Source organism: Eptatretus burgeri, chromosome 16, assembly GCF_056783735.1.
Source record: "Eptatretus burgeri isolate ZD-2024b chromosome 16, Ebu_testis_v1, whole genome shotgun sequence".
Taxonomy (NCBI): Eukaryota; Metazoa; Chordata; class Myxini; order Myxiniformes; family Myxinidae; genus Eptatretus; species Eptatretus burgeri.
In genome coordinates, this window is record NC_140976.1 from 24,961,403 (window position 1) to 24,981,981 (window position 20,579).

At 43.1% G+C, this 20,579-nt stretch overlaps 1 protein-coding gene across 1 annotated transcript in view; it reads right to left on the minus strand.

Moving 5' to 3' along the window:
- The window catches only part of LOC147010726 (uncharacterized), a 124,782-nt gene that overhangs the window by 67,710 nt on the left and 36,493 nt on the right, over positions 1–20,579 (minus strand). The window contains exons 9-13 of the mRNA XM_085859013.1: positions 13,409–13,583; positions 12,132–12,264; positions 9,455–9,669; positions 6,667–6,722; positions 2,299–2,460 (exon numbers count right to left, since the gene is read on the minus strand). Coding sequence (XP_085715139.1) covers positions 2,299–2,460; positions 6,667–6,722; positions 9,455–9,669; positions 12,132–12,264; positions 13,409–13,583 — 741 coding nt within the window. The remainder of the gene's footprint in view (positions 1–2,298; positions 2,461–6,666; positions 6,723–9,454; positions 9,670–12,131; positions 12,265–13,408; positions 13,584–20,579) is intronic.

Sequence of the window (20,579 nt, forward strand, 5' to 3'; positions counted from 1 at the left end):
TCTCTGCGAGAAACAAGCATGAGTTCCTGTTACTAGGGTATAGTGTTCTTGGGTCAGGAGGGATTCTTGGCCAACTTTGAAGTCACGTGACGCGAAAACGAAAGCGAATATCGAAAATCCGGCCTGCCCAAATCTCGATATTGTCCCATAGATTCATATGCCACAATCAAATTCAAAATAACTTAAGAAATGTAGGAGGAGATAGATTTTGAAAATCGTGATTTTGCAACTACAGGAAGCAGTTTTCGCAAAATTCAAAGTCACGTGACGTGTACGTATTCGAAGATATCGGTATTCTTTCGAATGGACATGAAAGACAAGGTCAGCTGCTATGCAATGACACCATTCACTAACTTTTACCATGCCCAGTAGAGAATATATAGCCTCCTGAAGGTAGGGCAGTTTTTGAAAACTTTGAAGTCACGTGACGCGAAAACGAAAGCGAAATTCGAAAATCCGTCCCGACCAAATTTAGATATTGTCCCATACATTCATATGCCACAATCAAATTCAAGATCGCTTGAGAAATGTAGGAAGACATAGATTTTGAAAATCGTCATTTTTGCATTTTCAGAGTCCCGGTCTGAGGCGATGGAAATCTCCGCCCACGTACGTGGCCGAACGCACGTGGGCAATGGCGTCGGTGTGTGAAGTGAAGTGAAGGAGGTTTGTTGTAAACGAAACTCCGCAGCGCACACATGCAATTCCTGTTAGACACAGGAAGAAGGCGGCCCTAACTATAAACACACACTTACCGATATAACTGTTCTATAAGGACCTGAATGTTGAATAGCTGCCAGATTCGTAACGATATGTACATATATATACATATAAATATATATATATATATATATATATGTATATATATATATATATATATATATATATATGTATATATATATATATATGTGTATATATATATATATATATGTACATATATATATATATATATATATGTACATATATATATATATATATATATAAATATATATATACATATATATATATATATATATATATATATATATATATATATATATATATTGTTGCGGGCCGGGGGATGGGTGAGAAGACCACCAGGGGGGAAAAGCTATCTCGGGTTCCTACCAGACTCCCCAGAATTGCAGGCCGTCGCACATGGATAATTCCGTAATGCGGCGGCTAGCTAACCGACCGTGAACGCCAATAACTCAACCACGTGACTTCGGGTCCTCCGTCGAGTTAATCTGGTTACTTAAAAATAACCACTTGATCTAATTACCGGGAACATGCCCTCAGTACGCCTTGTCTGAACTGGATCACTTTAGCGGATCAGATGCAGCTGAGCGACACTGCCAAGGACGTACCCGCTAAAAGGAATGGATCGTTGGGATAAAGTCCCAGCTAAGTTAGGATACGGACCATGCTCGATCAATGAAAGAACAGACAAAAATGAGCTGGGAACATTTCTACAAAGATTTATTAACAGGCAGGTGAGGAAAGGTATGTGGCACAGTTAATTATAATATTAATACGCTAAGCCATATTTTGTGGACGTATCTCCTCCGAAACTGCCGGACGAATTGTCGCCACTTTCGGCAAGCGGGTGCTCTGTGGTCTAATGTACAGCATAGGCTATGTCAGATCGCGTCAGATGGACAGGTTTGGGAATTTTTGGCGATTTTCTAATTTTTACATTCGTTTGCATGGGGACGTGTGACGTCACCGCTGAGAAGCGAAATGATGTCATGACATCATCGGTCATTCACTGACGTCATTATGTCTGTCGTCGACAAACCATCACCGTTGAGAGGCGTAATGCCACTCCTTGAAAACAGCATCTGCAATGTAAAACCCTCTTCTGTACATGCTGACTACCTCAGAAGGTTCATTTGACACAAAAAAATGTAACAAGAAGCATTGTATATAAATAAATTCTATAAATCACATTGTTAACACTGGATATATTGACATCCGAACAAACCCTCACTTTAGAAACTTCGCGTGGAGCGCGGGTTTGGCTAGTGTTGTTCATTATTGTCTGGAGCAGGAAGAGCAAGAAAAGTGAAAAGTGTGGCAATATACAAGCAACTTAGAAAAGCAGGAAAAGAGCAAAGTTATCCCAATATAATTCTTGTATACTCTTAACTTAAACGAGGACAGGTGCCAGGACACACACACACACACACACACACACACACACACACACACACACACACACACACACACACACACACACACACACACACACACACCCCGATGAAGAGGAGTTGATGAAAAGAAAAAGGAGAGGAGGTGAGGCTAACGGTCTCTCAGTACCTTGCAGGTTTGCCCGATGGTACCACCAATACGGTTTGAGGGGATGCTCCATTGGGCGATACTCCCCTGACAGCTGGCACTTCGTCTCTTGCTTCGTGGCACTTCCTGCAGCTAGCGCCGCTCCAGAGAATGAGACGTGACCGCCAGGCTTGCAGGGAGGGACTTGGGTGGAGTTGATGGGGAAAATTTCCTTTTTAAACAACTTCTTAAATGTACGCACTTTTTACTCAATGTATACGACTTATAATCAATGGTTTATGTTCAATTACTCTTCATTTATTTGTATTGAAACTCATATAATCAAACATCTTAAACCGAGTGTATTTATTGGGCCCTGTAATCTGATGCCTTTACCTGTCTCTGTCTGTCTCTCTGTCTCTGTGTGTCTCTCTCTCTCTCTCTCTGTGTATCTCTCACTCTGTTTACCTCCACTCTGCCCCCCCCCCATGTCTGTTTCTTTTTTTGTATACCTTGTCGAGGTTCGTATGAGAGCTAACACACAACACACAGCAGGGGAGGGGGGGCATGAGACAAGAGGGGCGGGAGTGTGAAGGACAAAACAGTGGGGAACAGAGACATGAGGAAATCTGTGGAAGGGAGAGGGATGGGGTGGGGAACATGGAGAATACAAGATGGACATTACAGGGACTTTCAGGAAGGAAAGCAGGGAATTTGGAAGCGGTGGGTTTGGGGTAGAATAACGGGGGTAGAAAAGATCGAGGATTTGGATGGGGGATGATAAGAGGTGGTGGTGAACAGCTGTTTTGTAGGCCTGGAGGGAAGAATGGGATTGAATAGAGTGAGGGAGTTTATTCCAAAGGTAGGAAAAAAGAGGAATGAAAGAGTGAAGGTGGGCAGTGATTTGTGATTTTGGTAGTTTTACCAGAAAGGGGTTGTTGGCGGACCTTGAGTGCCCTGCGGAAATATGGTGGGGACAAATCGCAGACAGAGCAGGGGGGCGAGACTGGAGAGGAGATGGTAGAAGACAAAAAGACCACTGACCTGCCTGCAGTGAGAGAGTGAGAGGCCCAAAGACTCAGCCTCATCGTGGGAGATGCCAATGATCCAAAATATATGTATATATATATATATATATATATATATATATATATATATATGTATATATATGTATATATATATATATATATATATATATATGTATATATATATATATATATATATATATGTCCATATCGTTACGAATCTGGCAGCCATTCAACATTCAGGTCCTTATTTCCACAGCGTGAAGCCGAGAAAGGGGGGAGGCAGGAGCACCAGCCCAAGGGGAGAGCAGTACTCCATCAGGCTGCAGATCAAAGCTTTGTAAGTGGTCAGGAGCTCAGGTGGGCCGAGGAAGGACTTTGCACAACAGAGGATTCCCAGTCGGCGACTGGCTTTGGAGGCCAGGTTGGAAATGTGGCTTTCCAAGGAAAGATCATGGCAGATCGTGAGACCCAGAAGCTTGAAAGAAAGGACTTCTTCCAGAGGATTGTTGAGAAAGTGGATGGGGGAGTTTCTAAATGGTCCTTTCGGAGAGACATGGTGAGAGTGTGAGATTTGTCCGGATTGAAAGGCATGTTCCACGTGTTGGACCAGTTTGTGATTTTACCCAGATCTGCAGTGAGCGAAGAAGCTGCTGCATGCTGGTCTGAAGGATGACAGGTGGTACGGCAGAGGGTGGAGTCATCAACAAAGAGATAAAGAGGAGTTTCCCGAGAGTCGGAGAGATCATTGATGAAAACCAGAAAAAGAACAGGACCCAGAACGCTGCCTTGAGGAACTACAGCCTGGACAGAAAGAGGGGATGAAAGAACTCCATTTAGGTCAAGCTTCCTCAATTTAGGTCAGGCCTGTTTGTAATATCTTGTGTCAGGCCTCCTCAACGATTTATGTTATGACCTTTTGTCCAGTACGATAAAACGTCGAAGATGCCTTTCCCATGTGAAATTAGCCTCATCAAGGCCAGCTGTAGGTCGTCATGACCAAACTCCCCTCCATCTCTTTGTTTTCTCAACCCTCCCCTACTCCTCCCAAGGCATATATATGTAGCAAGAATGCAAACTCGATTTTTAGCACAAACCATTGTAATGTCCTACATTCGATGTTTTGTGGCTCCGTGATCGCGAATAAATTTTCTTTGATTGAATGTACTTTCCTTGTGGACAGTGGATAATTTGTGTGTTGCAAAATTGAGCAATAGGATTTTGTGCTGAATCCTTTGCAAGAGTTCCACAACAGAGTCAAAAGCCAATGGGTGGAGAGAGAGGCGGAGTCCAAAGCAAGTGTGTGGAGAAGGGCAGAGAAGTGGTGAAGAAGGTAGAGTCAGCAGGCAAATGGTTGAAGATGAATTCCAGGCCAGGACGAGCAAGACGAATCGACAGGACTGAGCGAGCAGGAATGACAACATACGAATGGCACTTGAACGACTCAGGAACGACAACGACTCTCGAACGACTACTACGCCTCTCACTGCCCTGTGACCTGTCCTTTTATAGATCCAGTGGTGCAGGGTGGGGGTGACGACCCGAAGCGATGTGTCGTCACCCGAATCGGGCGCTCTGGTTGGGCCCCGGCCAGCACACAGGAAGGCCGCCATGACCGGAAGCGGCTCCACTTCACTTCTGGCCAGATGGTTCCAAGCTGCGGAATTGTCTCGCTCCAAGCACCGTGACATGAATCGCTTTGCACCGAACCCCGTGATATGAATCGCTTTGCACCAAACCCCGTGACGTGCGCCAGCGACCCGCAGTTGGCGCTGGTCAATGTGCCTGCTCCATACTGTGCCATGCGGCCCGAGCGATCCAGCCACACAGCATGTCTCTGCCTGGTAGCAGCTGCATCGAGGCGGAGGTGCAGGAGGATGTCTGCCATCCACGGGAGGCATTTGTTGCCATCGTGGTGAGTAAAGACCGACCGATGGTAAGATGTTATTGTAACCCCTCGTATGCATTGTCGAAGCTCGTATGAGAGTTAACACACAACACACAACAAGGGGGGCAGGAGACAAGAGGGGTGGGAGAGGGAAGGACAAAACAGTGGGGAACAGGGACATTAGGAAATCTGTGGAAGGGAGAGGGACAGGATGGGGAACACGGGGTATACAAGATGGACACTACAGGGACTTTAAGGAAGGAAAGCAGGGAATTTGAAGAAGGTGGGTTTGGGGTGGATTAACAGGGGTAGAAAAGATCGAGGTTTTGGATGGGGGAAGACAAGAGGTGGTGGTGAGCAGCTGTTTTGAAGGCCTGGGGGAAGAATGGGATTGAAGAGAGTGTGGGAGTTTATTACCCTCAGTAATAAAGGAACTGAGATTACCCTCAGTTGGGTTTGCTTTTCATGAGGTAAAGGCAAGTTGTTTCAGGCCAACTGCCTCGCCACAAGCTTGAGTGAACCATGGACGAGAGGAAGGGTAGGACAACTGAAGATGAGAGGGGATAAATCTGTGAATGCATGTTGCATTCAAATTATTCAGCATGTTGCAGGATATCTTGACTGTATTTCCGAAAACTCCTGTTTAAGTGTGCTGACATCTTCAATTCAAGTATATTATTGAGATGTTTTATTTGGAATTGCATACCTTTTTACTGACATTTTCTTTGACAAGTGTTTGATTACTATTGTTTTGGGGAGGAGGGGAAGGGGGAGGATAAACTATTTTCCAAATTTCAGGCAGTTAATTATAGTTTATGGAACATCACTTCCCATTTTGCTCAACAATTTTACATTTTTTTAATTGTACAAAAAAAAAATTGTGCTCAAGAATATGGAGAAATCTGTTGTGGTGAATCTATAAAGAAACATTGCTGTTTTTAGCAACTGTGGCTAAATCATTACATAGTTTTGTGAAATTCTACAATGTAAAAGTGTGATTTAAAAGAAAAGATAATCTGAAGTCATCACATGATCAGCTGAAAAGTATTCTTTAATGTGCCATTTCAGCAAGTTAAATGTGTCTGAAAACTGATTACTATGGTGCAGGATGGTGACCCAAATGCAAAGACATGCAACTTTATTAATGTTAGCTAAAAGTCTGGCTGGTCAAAGTTTGTCACAAATATTATGTTGACTGGGAAATGTACAAGATTGCTGTGGACTGCGATGGTGGCCATCGTTTTGTCTTTGTGGAGGGGGGAGGGTGTTGTTCGATTCGTTTCTCATGGAATTGTAAAAAGCAATGTCAGTAGCATCAAATTTCAGTTGGATAATGGGTGAAAAATAAAATTTTTAAAAGATGACATGTCTGTTTACAGGTTTCCACATCAGGTTGTTAAATTATTTTCACCAATGCAAAATGCATGTGATGAGGAGAAAGGAGGTTCACAATAAAAAGTAAAAATATAAAATCACTTCACCCTTCATAAGACTCACCATTTTGCAGACTTTCAGGAGCTGTAGGTCCTTCATTTGATTGGGTCTTGGTAGGTCTGCACAAAAGAAAAAAAAAACAGAACAATCTGATAATGTAATTGTTTTTGAAGCAAAAGTGCAAGTGTCATAATTGATGTGCAAACACCTTTATGCAACTCATTTCTCAAGGAGGCTTAAACTCATTTTTAACTACAGTGACATAGCTAAAAACTAATCGTCATGTTTTACGAATCCTTATTATTCAATGCAATGTTTGCATTACATTGAATCACTTGCTAAAGCAAAAGCCTTGAAGTACCAGTCCTTGATTGAAAATAACTCCTCCAAAACAAAGTGTATTCTCTATTAATTATCGAATTTTAAATCACATTAAAACTCAATTTTCACTGACTCTGTGTCTATAACTAGCCGAGCAATTTGCTGCTGCATTGAGGACAACATATCATGAATTCAAAGTGTGTTTGGCAAACGTGTTGTAGATCCTACAATTTCTTCCTCACCATCTTATGCTTCTTCGTGTTGAGATTACTTCATGTCATTCAACATGCACGACAGGCAATCAATGGTAACTCAAAGAAAATGACTTCTTTACTCCATCTAGTTCCATCATCTTTGGTTGGTGTGTTCACTCAACTTGTAGCAGAAATAATCGAATGCTCGATTTCATAATCTCCAATCCAAACCTCATTCAAACATATCCGAACAATTTCCATCTTGAAGAAACCAAAGTTGGACATAAATTCATACATGAGATCAGGGCTGTCTCTCTCGACATATCTCGACATATCTCGCCTTGCTCTCCAAACTCTCTGTCTATGGCATTCAAAGCCAAATCCAATGTGGCTTAGTGACTTTCTCTACTCTGTAGCCAACTCGTGGCTCTCAATGGGACCCTCTCATCTCCTCTCCCTGTTAACGCTGGAGTGCTCCAAGGTAGTGTTTTGGGCCCAGTCCTATTCCGAGTCTTCATAAATGATCTCTCTGACTGGCAAATCCCCTTTTTATATTTTCTGATCACACCATCCTCTGCTCTGACATCCCTCATCTTTCAGACAGGCGGAGAGCAGCCTCTTCCCTCTCTTCAGACCTTGACAAAAGCACAGCTGGTCAAACACTTGGAATCCTGACAAATCTCACTCTCACTATTTCTCTCTCCAACAGGACCGTCTGACAAACCCTCCTATCTACTTTCTTCACAATCCTCTTGAGACAGTTCAGTCACTCAAACGTTTGGGCCTCATCAATAATGATTTTTTTGTGGGCAAACCGTGTTTCTTAGTTGGCCTTTAAAGCCAGTCACCAAGTCGGCATCCTCGATCATGCAAATTCATTCCATGGCACATTAGAATGTTCCATGGCACACGCGAAGTTGCTAATTCAAGCACAGTGGTTGGTGAGGGGAGTACAATGGAATAAAAACAAAAAGAGAATTGTTGATTTATCTGACATTAAAGGAATCAAAAAAAGACGAAGCAAGAAAGACAGCTTTTGCTTCAACAATGGGTGAAGCACGGAACGTCAGCACCTTTTTATCTTTCATGGCAGACAAAATCTTCTTCTTCTTCTTTCGGCTGCTCCCATTAGGGGTCGCCACAGCGGATCATCCGTATGATCCGCATTGTGATTTGCCACATGTTTTACGCCGGATGCCCTTCCTGACGCAACCCTGGTCACCTCTTACGACACAGGGATATGGTACACCTATTTTAACCGGGGTATAACACCGGCCCAGAGAGTTTGCGAATGCATCCATCTTGTTCATCCTCTGTGTCATCCCTTTGCTTTCATTCTTCTCCACATCCCATATTTCTCCACATGTCCCTCTATTTTGTCCTTCAATCCTGCTATTGGTGTGTCCCGCTCCCATTATTCATTTACATCCTGATACAATCTGTTCAGGCTCCTCCATGAGCCTCAACACTGTACAAAAAAAAATCTTGAAAATTAAAGACTTGCTTCCCATTCTTTTATTTCCAAGATTTGAGAACGTGTATTTGCCAATCAGCTTCTGGAATACCTGCACCAGCATTCTCTTTTTTGAACCCTTCAAGTCTTGTGTCAAATGGTTAGATCGTACCATTGCTACCCTCCTGAAGGTCACGTGATTTTTTTTTTTCCACAAAGCGGACCAAGAATCGGCTCCAATGGTATTTCAAGACATATCAGCTACTTTTAACACAGTTCACCATAATGTTTTACTTCATCATTTTCAATCCATTTTTGACATGCATAAACCTACCCTTGAATGGTTTAACTCTAATTATCTTCACGGAATACATCGACTGTAAACATTAGTGGCTATTTATCAGATCCAATTCTTTGATATGTCGGTGTTCCCCCAGAGATCTGTTCCTGGTCCACTGTCATTTTTTCTTTATCCACATCTACTCGGTGCAATTTTAAAGAATTTCAATACCACATTTAATTACTGCACTGATGTTACCTCAACATACATGGCTATTTAACCTGATGATGTGCTCTCTTCTGCAACTCTGAATTCCTGTCTGAAATTAAAATGTTGGTGTCCATGAACTTTCTCAAACTTGATACAGTAAAAGACTGAAATGCTGGTCCTTGGTCACTCATCAATCTTTCAAAGGCTGACTACAAATAATTTTGGATTCAATCTGCTCATCTGTCTCCTACAACATGGATTCCATCTGTTCATGGCTTCACAGTGAAAATTTGAAAGTATATCATTTCTCACATTTCATTCAAAGGTGATAATTGCTCCGGAAAAAAATTGCAGCCAAAAATGTTGCAGTAAAGTAATATACAGATTACTTACATGTTGCTTTGATTCCTCATTTTAAATCTCACAATCGAAGAACCCTTGGCAAAGAATTGCAAGTTGATTGAGCACTGAGGGTTCAATGGCCTCATTGTCATGATGAGAAGCATGCGCCGTTGTAAAGACAGCAAAACACTCGACAGCAGATCTGCAGACTCGTCATCCATGTTGTGGGCCGAGTCTACGAAAAACACTGCAGGAGCATTTTCAACCTGAAACGATACATCATAGATGAGTATGACTATAAATGGTCTGGGGAGGGGTAGGAAAGTGGTATGGAAGGAGGGAGGTTTTGTGGTAAGGATGGGTTCCCAACTCATGGAAGTTTTGTACCAAATGGGTCAGAACTATTACTACTACTTCTGTGATGAACACAATTATTAAACCCACTTTGTCTTGTGTTATCAGTGAAGGGGAGGGGGGGTTCAGCCCAAATATTTTGATAAACTGGCTGGCTGGGAAGAGATGATAAGAGCAGCTTGGTTTCAGGAATTATGAAGTTGGCTTTTGGTTTTGGAGTTAACATTGAGTTAACATTGAGTTAACATTTTGGTTAACATTGAGTTGAAGTACGAGACAGAAAGATTGAATGATATACAAAGTTTGGGATAATATGCAACTTGGTGGATACTTAAAAGTTGTCTCAGATTGCTTCTCTGAGACCAAATTCAAATTTTTAATGTTCTTAAAGAGCAATTAAACTCAGTAATAAATACTGACATAATCGGATATGTAAATATATTGTTACATGGAAAGGGAGGAGGAAATGTAGTAAGATTATAAATGACCCGTGTGATTCAGGTTGCTTCGATTTACTCTTGTAAACAGGGAAAAATGTTGGAGTAAATCGTCATATTAAACATGATGCTGAGGAGGCAGCATATGTAATATATAGATAGTAGAGCTGGGGATATGATTGTATGTGTAAAAACAACCTGTTAGCAGGCGAGGCCAGAGGAGGACTTGTGGCCACAAAAAAGACACAATGGAAGTGCTTTGCTCTCCAAAACTGCTGTGTACTATCTACTTGGCCGGCATCTACGGGCAATGGCAGCAAAGTCGGCTGTGAAGCCTTCAGAGAGTGCTCAGCAGAAGAGGCAGCCAATGATGGCCAGCTGCGTATTGATGGCGGGTCAGAGCATCAGCCATGCAGAATGGCAGGACCTCTGTAGTGGAAAACTACCGAGAGTGCCAGTCGGAGTTGGAATATAACTTTTGTGAGAAGAGCATTGCTCTCGGTATCTCTCTGGCCTTGGTTTTCCGATGGCGACTCATTTTTGTCGAAGAGACAAACCAAGCATGCAAGAGTGGTGCTCTGCACCATCCTCTTGCCTGTTCCTTTCTCCAAGTTCAGCCACACCACCGAGTGCTTCTCTGCACCATCGTCCTGCACATTCTGAGGATTGTACCTTGTTAAAGTCCTTGCCTGTTTTCTGCGCAATATTTTATTCAAAATGCGTGCAAAATATTTTCGGTAATGGAGAACAGAAATTTTGACAAAAAGGTTCCATTTCTGAGAGGTATTGCATAATGCCATACACCAGTAGAAGTGCTTGTGGAAGTGACGTTACAGCGCCAGTGAACTTATAAAGCCACCACATTAGAACACGCTTCACCATAGCTGAGGAGTTTTCAGCTGGAATAGAAGAATATTCTTTCGAACAGGAATACAGTGAAGAAGAGCTAAAGAATGTTCAAAGGGCATCTACTTCAGAATAGCAGAGTGACAGTGATAGTGACAGAGTGGAGGAGAACCTGGGCAGGGAATGTTTAGGCTGGTACGAATGCGGACATTGTGAAGAAATTCCGACAGAAAGGGAGGGAGGACTGGGATTTACCTGGAATGTATTGCCAGGACTACGATTTAATACAATTATGATAAATTGAACGAAAACAACTGTTCTTGTGTAACTCTTAGTTTCTGGGGTCAATAATAAGGTAATTTAGTTGACCTTTTCATTTATATTTTGATGTGGAAGGGACAGGGTGAGTTGACACCTGTTACTTTACAGAACAGGTAATGTTTTACCTTTCTTTTTTATGTTGACACAACGCATGTGTATCGAGAATGTCCAAAATAAAATAAAATAAAATAAAATAAAATAAAACACCCACTGTAACATTTTTTACCTTTTTCATTGAAAAACATTGAAACATTGAAACATTCACCACCTCTTCCTTTCTGTTCTCCTATCCTATCTGCCTTTGTAATACAAGTTCACTCACAAGGAATGTTGAAGCAGGAGGAGGCCGTTAGGCTTATCAAAGCCTATGCCAGTATTGCCAACCTATTGCATGTTTCTTTGTCCATGCTCTATCCATTTTAAATGCTGAGTGTTAAGCAAGGAAGCAGCACATACCATTTTTTAACTTTTTGATATGACTCGGCTGGGGCTTGAACCGCTGACCTCCCAGACTCAGAAATTCTCCAATGCTAACCATTTAACCAACCGATTCTGGTTAATCTTTCTGTTATGTCTTTTAATTAACAACGTGTGTGTGTGTGTGTGTGTGTGTGTGTGTGTGTGTGTGTGTGTGTGTGTGTGTGTGTGTGTGTGTGTGTGTGTGTGTGTGTGTGTGTGTGTGTGTGTGTGTGTGTGTGTGTGTACAATTTTCACATATCAAGCACTGAAGGGGTCAAATTCAGTTTGTTATTTAAATGTTTCAATGTCACCTCGGCAAGAAGAGCTCGGAATAGGCTGAATGTCTGTTTTGAAAGACATTCTTCATTTGTTTTCGGCATCAGCATCTTGTACATCTTCCTCATTACATTTTCATTGGTGTCATTTAGCTTCAAAAACACAATCCTAAAGAGGAAGATTGTTACAGAAAACGTGCAGAATACACAAAGCTTTTTTCATCTCTGAGGCTTAGGGGGCTTTCTATATGTACAATTTGATGGACCAACATTCCTTGGTAATAAACGACAATGGCAGTTTGTAAGTTTACTTGTCACGATTAAAATGAAGATTAAATACATCATGGTGGTCACTGAAACAATATGAAAATGTTGGGCAGCATGAAACATGAAGTGAAGTCAGATACAAGTGAATATTTTTTTAATTACAAAAATAGAGATCATTCAGTTTGTCCATCTTGGAGCATATAAACAATGTTTACTTAATCAAAAGTGAAGGCACCACTAATGAGTATCACTGCCAAATAATCAAGGTTCATATTCGACATGTTAACCAATGAAGGAGGTAAGGGATAGCCTGTGGAAAGGATAGCAGAGAGGTTTGTGTACTCACCTCTGACCTGTCTAAATGTAGTTGCTAATTCCAGCACAAAACTAGTGGTCTGTTGGCAGCACAAGACCATATTAACATAAGAATGAAATGGTAAAAGTTATCCACTGTGAAAGATCACAAGTTCTTGACATTTCGTGCTTTACATTTCATCACAACAAAACAGAGGGATGGGAAATGGCAAGTGGGTTGTCTCACCAGTCGTGCGTTCTCATTTCCCACCATTAGTGATGGGAAACTTTCTGTTCCCCATCTCTCTCTTTTATTCTGGTGAAGGGTAAAGAAAGGAATGTCCGCAACTTGTGACTCTTCATGGCAGGTCACCCCAAAGATTTTATTCCGCCCTGTCAGGCCAGAGTTTGAATCTGAGCCAAGTTAAAAACATGGTGTTTTTTCGCAGGGCAGTACCGTCCCTCAGATAAATCAGAAACTGGTAGTCTTGTTTGCAAGCATTAGTTGGTGGACGTTGGATATCCACAATGTAGTTTGTGAACAAGTGGCAAGTTATCACCAGCACCCTGAACGAGTTAAAATTCCTACCTGATTGCATAAGGGTGCTGCATCAACAGCAGTCAGGCTTTGGTTCTGATGCAATCAAAGAACAGCTCCCAAATAATGAGTTCTCACCAAATATACAATTTCACATCTCCAATTTATTTTGGAAGTTCAACCACACACAATCTTCACTTTTGCTTCAACCCACCTGTAATTCTTGTAATTCTTCTTCACCTTAATTTTTTTCTTCAACTTTTGAAAAAGATAAGATATGAGGTAAGTGTTTGCACTATCCTCACTTCCCTCAAAAATAAGAGCATTTTCTTTGGTCGACTTCTTTTTGAAAACCTTAAATTTTTGAAGAAGCTCTTTCCACTCGGTTTCTGTGGAACAGAGAAACAATGCACCCATCAAAAGAATTGTTGTGTCCACTCTATGCTCAAAAAAAGGCAAAACAAATTCTTAAATATCAATGATTACATTTTGAAACTGCAACAGCACTCAGGACATCATGTACCTCCAACAGGCTGATAAGGTTTCCGTTTTGTATCTCACTCATAATCTGGATCTGAATCCGGACCTTAACCAAAATTCATTCAGCTTGTTCTCATCACCTCCCCAACTCATCCATCCATAACCTTTTGAGATATTGCGATATATCCTTTTTGGCCTGATCTCTAAATGGTGAAAAATCACTGAAAAATTCTTACATCCGGATCCGGATCTGGATCTTCAATAAAATCCTTACGATAATTTAATTCATGGAGCGGTGTTTGTGTTTGTTTGTCATGCTACTCCTCCCACAGTTCTGGGCCAATTACATCCAGACTTGCCACAGAGGATCAGCATGACCACAATTAAATGTAAAGGGGTGTGTTTTTTTATCTTTGCCGGTGGTCTTGGGAGGGTGGGAGGGGGGACGCAAATTCACTATGTAAATGTGTATTGTGTTGTGCCGCTATCCAGATGGGGAAGGATATTTCAAGTCTCCACCATTTACAGTGCAGTATTCCTGTCCCCACATTTTCCAGTGCAGTAAGGTGTTTTGAATTATAAGCAGTAGGTATGTTTTTGCTTCATGCACATAAATTCATGAGTTATTATTTTTTCGAAAACAGAGTTATCAGTTGCCTATATACCGTTCAAATAAAGGTATGCATCCGAAGAACGTGTTGCATGCTTGGAACAAGATCGCCCGTAGAGCAGGTACTCTGCGAGTGAACAATAAAAACCCTTAACCCAACGACCATGCATACGTGCCCAACAAAATCAATGAACAAACAGAGACCTTAATTATCCTATGCCTTAGGGGCCAATCATTCATTCCACATGAGAGCGACAGAGGGAATCACAAGACAGATATACCATGCAGACAGGGGGGAAGGGGGGTACTCTGCCAGTCTAAACAATTCGTCTTTGTCACACACCTAACCTGTCAACCAAGTTTTATCAGAATCCGTCCAAAACTTTTTGAGATATCCTGCTCACAGACAAACAGACAAACAAGAAATTTGTCATGCATCGCACGATACTTGCGAAATCCAAAGAAATAATCGTTGCTGTGGAAACAGCAATTTAGAAAATGTGTGTTTTACGTGTTTAGATGTTATGCATAACAAATTTGGTAAATACATTTTCTAATTGCAGCCTAATTGGAGTTTTGCATGTTTCGGATGGTCTTGACCTTGACCTTCAACTCAGTTTGACCAAACCTTACTTGCATATACTCCACACATATGGCCAAATAAGCTGTGTAAGTTTCAATTTGATGTCTTGAAAAAATATTGAAGTATGGTAATGAATAATAAATTGAAAAAAGTCCCATTTTATTATAATGGGGTGAAATTGTTGTCATGGAAACAGCACATCAAAAGAGCTAAATCTATAATTCCAATTTTTAAAGAACCAATTCTGACCCAATATGTAAATCTTATAGAAATTTCAAGTTAATAGGATGAAAATTGATGATTCGATGTGACATTACCTTTTGATCTTTTGACCTCAAAAACAATGTGCTTTGAGGCTTTGATTGGTGAATAAATTCAATGACATAATATACCATTTCTGTTCAACCCAGCAGAGTACCCAACCTCCAGGTGGGTGCAGATTGGCCATTATTTGCTGAAAAAGTATGGTCTGTATATTGCAAGAAGATGCGATAGATGCTTGTGTGGTCAGCATCCAAAGGGGTCCAACGAGTCTGCATGTTTGAAGGGTCTTAGGGGTGTAAAGCCTGCATCTCACTGGGCTGCGACAGCTCGCGACAAAATGCCAACTGGATTCTCCAAAATGTCTCGAAACGTTCGCGGTGGTTCTCAATTTCCTCGCGCGAGTCGCAGGACGTCGCTCTGGTGTCACTTGAATTTTGAACATGTTCAAAAAATTTGTGCGACAAATTTTCTCTCAAAATAGTCGCAGAGTCGTCACGGTTGTTTCGAACCAGTCTCGAACCCTTTTCAATTTAGTTTCCGTGAGTCAGAAGGTGCGACAAATGTGACAACTTTGTGAGGGATTGGCGACCTATGAAACTAAATTGTGACTGATTGGAGAAAAAAAATGATAATCTGTCCTGGGACCCCTGAGAGTTTCGTAATTATATCGCAATTTGTTCTCTATGACGTGAGACATACGCAAATGTGAGATATTCATGAGACATACGCAAAAATAAATTCAGTGTGATTCCAAGTGAAAATTATCGCTATTTTATCGCAATTTTGTGTCTCCAACTCGTCGCGAGCTGTCGCAGTCCAGTGAGATACAGGCTTAAAGGTCTTAATTGTCTAATTGGTTAAAAGGGGTCCACAAGAGTCTTAAGGGGTATAAAGATTTAAGGGGAATTTTGCAAGAGTAGCTGCAGTCCAAATGGGTCTCATGGGTCTAAAGGTCTAAGGAGCAAGGAATATTATTGGTCTAAACGGTGTAAATGCCTTTACGAGTCGAAGGGGTCCAAAGGTTCTTAAGGTGTCTAAAAGGTCCAATGGGATCGAAAGGGTCAAGCGTTCAAAGCGGTCTAAATGGTCAAGGGATAGAAGCGGTATTTAGGGTCTAAAGGGTTTTGAAAGGTCCAAAGGGTCAAAAATGTCTAAAACAACAATGACAAACTTTTAACCACTTATCCTACCTCTCTCTTCCTCATCGCTGGCAATTTAACTTGTCACCATGCAACTTGGCAGGATGTTGGTACCTCTCCCACCAACCATGGCACTTCAGCAAAGGACTTCTGTGATTCCATGGGACTGACTCAATCTGTGACCTTTTCAACTCGGATTTCTCCCAATGGCAAATCCTCCCTTTTGGACTTGGTCATGACGAAAATTCCGGCAAATGTCTCCTGCGCTTCCTCTGCTCCAATTGGTTAATCTTTGGTTCCAATTGGTTCATTGCATCCATCAAGAATTGTGTTAAATCGCATCTCTGACCTAAAACTTTTAAAAACCACAGTTTGCCATGGATGCTCGCTTTCCATCAACCATTCTTTTTTTCCAACTTCATTGCCAACTCACCCCCCTCACCCCTCACTCTCACTCTCAAAGAAACCATCCTACTCTTCTCCCTCCAAGCCTCCCTCTCACCTCTCTCAAAAATTCCCCCCTCACCTTTCTCCCACCTTTCATCCCCTCACTCTTCCTTCTCGAAGTTGCCCCCCCTCTCATCAACCAACCTGCCTCCCTCCACTGCCCTCTCACCTCCATCTCTTCACTCCACCTCCTCAAATCCTCAACTGCCTTCTTCCTTGTCTCTTGTCCCCCTCTCCCCCAGCACCACAGAGCCTTTTCTCCTCCTCATTCGGCCCCCTCCCCTCGCTATTCTGCAATACCCCACACTCTTTCAGCAACCCTCCTTACCTCCCCCCTCGTCCCTTGTCCTACCCTCCCCCTCCCCCTCCACCTCCTGCACCCAAAGCCTCCTCCCCTACCTCTTCATTAAAAGTGTGGACCTCAAATATCCGGGGCCTTCGCTCAAACCTTTCAGATCTTTCCATACAGGTTGCCACTGACAAACCAGACATTAACTGCCTAACAGAAACTTTCCTCTCCCAAGACGTGTCTGACTCCCAAGTATCTCTCCCTGGTTACTCCCTCTTACGGTATGACAGACCTGAGCCTCGTCCTGGTGGAGGTGTTGCTCTCTTCATCAAAGACTCTATTCCTCACTCTCCATGCACTGCTCTCACTCCCCCACACCCCCAGGAATACTTCTGGCTTCGGCTTCCCCTCCACTCCCACCTCATGTTTATATGTGTACTGTACCGTCCACCGAACAGTGATGACTCCATCTACACCTCACTATCCGAAAACATGGACCATCTTCTATCTTCTCATCCAAACTCTCTCTTCCTCTTATGTGGTGACTTCAATTGTCATCATGCCAGTTGGCTAGGTGTGGGTACCTCTCTCACCTGCCATGGCACCTCAGCAAAAGCTTTCTGAGACTCATTGGGACTGACTCAATCGGTCAACTTCCCGACCCGGATCTCAACCAATGGTACTCCATCTCTTCTGGATCTGATTTTGACAAATTTCCCTGACAATATCTGCTGCTCTTCCTTCGCTCCAATTGGTTCTTCTGACCACATCCTTGTTAAAGTGGACATCTCTCTGGCTGTTATCAGAGAACCACCTCACCGCCGTCGAGTCTGGCATTTCACTCAAGCCGACTGGCAGGGTCTCCGAGCAGCCATCAAACTTACAGACTGGTCTCCTATCACTACTTTCTCAAACATCAACTCATCCTGGGAATTCTTTCAAAGAAACTTGCTCTCCCTCATGCACAGATTTATCCCCTCTCGTGTTCAGTTGTCTTACTCTTCCTCCCGCCTTTGGTTTACTGAAGCTTGTGGCGAGGCAGTTGTCCTGAAACAACTTGCCTTTGCCTCATGGAAAGCAAACCCAACTGAGGGCAATCTCAGTTCTTTCCACAAAGCTCGGAACAAGTGTGTATCTACCCTCAGGAGAGCGAGAAAACAACATCTTTCTCATCTCAAGTCTGAACTCTCAAACCTCTCTCCCTCCTCAAAATCCTGGTGGCGTTTAATCAAATCTGTTTCTGGTGTATGTTCCCCCTCCATCCCCTCCCTTACCTCAAATGGCCGCACTGCTGATTCCACACGTGATAAAGCTGAATGTCTAAACTCGTTGTTTGCAGCTAAATCTTGTGTCCTAAACCCATCACTATCTCTACCCACTTTACCCAGTCGGACCCAACTGTCCCTGGACTCTGTATCCTTTTCTCCTGACAAGGTGGAGAGCTTGCTTTCAAACCTCGAGTCAGCTTCTGCAACCGGTCCAGATGGCATCAGCCCACGTGTCCTCAAAGCCTGCTCTTCTGCTCTTGCTCACCCTCTCTCTGTTCTATTCACCCTCTCATTTGCCCAAGGTCATCTGCCATCTGCTTGGAAATCTGCAAACATCACTGCCCTGCATAAAAAGGTGCAAAAACAGATCCCTGTAACTACAGACCAATCAGCCTTCTCCCAATCATCAGCAAGGTGATGGAATCCATCATCGCTTCAGACATGAAATCCTTCCTCTTCTCCAATGGCTTGATTTCCAATCATCAATTTGGTTTCAGACCAGGTCACTCTACCCTGGATATGCTGCTTCTGCACTCCCATCAATGGATGGAGGTCCTCAATGCCAGACAGGAAATCGGAGCCATATCCCTGGACATATCACGTGCTTTTGACACAGTCTGGCACCCTGCCCGACTCATCAAACTCTCTTACCATGGTATTCAAGGCCATCTCCACTCATGGCTCGCTGACTTCCTCTCCTGTCGCAGTCAACGTGTGGCCCAAAATGGAGTTCTTTCATCCCCTCTTCCTGTGCAGGCTGGAGTTCCTCAAGGTAGCGTTCTGGGCCCTGTTCTTTTTCTGGTTTTCATCAATGATCTCTCCGACTCTCTGGAAAATCCTCTATTTCTCTTTGCCGATGACTCCACCCTCTGCCGTACCATCTGTCATCCCTCAGACCGGCAAGCAGCAGCTTCTTCGCTCACTGCAGATCTGGATAAAATCACAAACTGGTCCAACACGTGGAACATGTCTTTCAATCCAGACAAATCTCACACTCTCACTATGTCTCTTCGAAAGGACCGTTTACAACCCCCCCCCCCATCCACTTTCTCAACAATCCTCTGGAAGAAGTCTTTTCTTTCAAGCTTCTGGGTCTCACTATCTGCCATGACCTTTCCTGGGAAAGTCACATTTCCAACCTCGCCTCAAAAGCCAGTCGCCGACTGGGAATCCTCCATCGTGCAAAGTCCTTCCTTGGCCCTCTTGAGCTCCTGACCACTTACAAAGCTTTTGTCCATAGCCTGACGGAGTACTGCTCTCCCCTCTGGGCTGGTGCTCCTGCCTCCCACCTTTCTCGGCTTCACGCTGTCGAAACCAGGGCATTTAAGATCATCGGCATCTCCCGCAATGAAACTGAGTCTTTGGGCCTCTCACTCAATCACTGCAGGTTGGTCGGTGGTCTTTCTGTCTTCTACCGACTCCTCTCCAGCCTTGCCCCCCCCCCTGCTCTCTCTGCGATTTGTCCCCACCACATTTCCACAGGGCGCTCAAGGTCCGCCAACAACCCCCTTCTGGTAAAACTACCAAAATCACGAATCACTGCTCATCTTCACTCTTTCATTCCTCTTTTTTCCCGCCTTTGGAATAAACTTCCTCACTCTATTCTTTCCCATTCTTCCCTCCAGGCTTTCAAAACAGCTGTTCACCACCACCTCTTATCTTCCCCCATCCAAATCCTCGATCTTTTCTACCCCCAATAATCCACCCAAGCCCACTTCCTTCAATTCTCCTGCTTTCCTTCCTGAAAGTCCCTGTAATGTCCATCTTCACTTCGCCATGTTCCCCGTCCCATCCCCATCCCTCTCCCTTCCACAGTTCACCTAATGTGTCTGTTCCCCACTGTTTTGTCCCTTCCACTCCCGCCCCTCTTGTCTCATGCCTCCTTGCTGTGAGTTGTGTGTTAGCTCTCATACGAGCCTTGACCAAGGTATGCAAAAAAAAAAATTAAAAAATCTGATCATGAGTTTATGAAAGTCAACATCTCTTCGGCAATTCTAAGAGAGCTGCCTCAACGCCGGTGAGTCGAGCAGTTCACTCAGGCAAATTGCCAGGGAATGCAAGCAACCATCTCTTCAGGACTGGTCTTCCATATCTACTGCCCATGATGTTAACTCAGCCTGGGAATTCTTCCACAGAAACATGCTCTCTCTTCCATGCACAGATCCATCACATCTCATCTTCAGTTATCCTACCCCTCTTCCCACCCACGGTACACTGAATCCTGTGGTGAGGTAGTTGCTCTGAAACAACTTACCTTCTCTTCCTGGAAGGCGAATCCAACACAAGGTAATCTCAGTGCATTCCA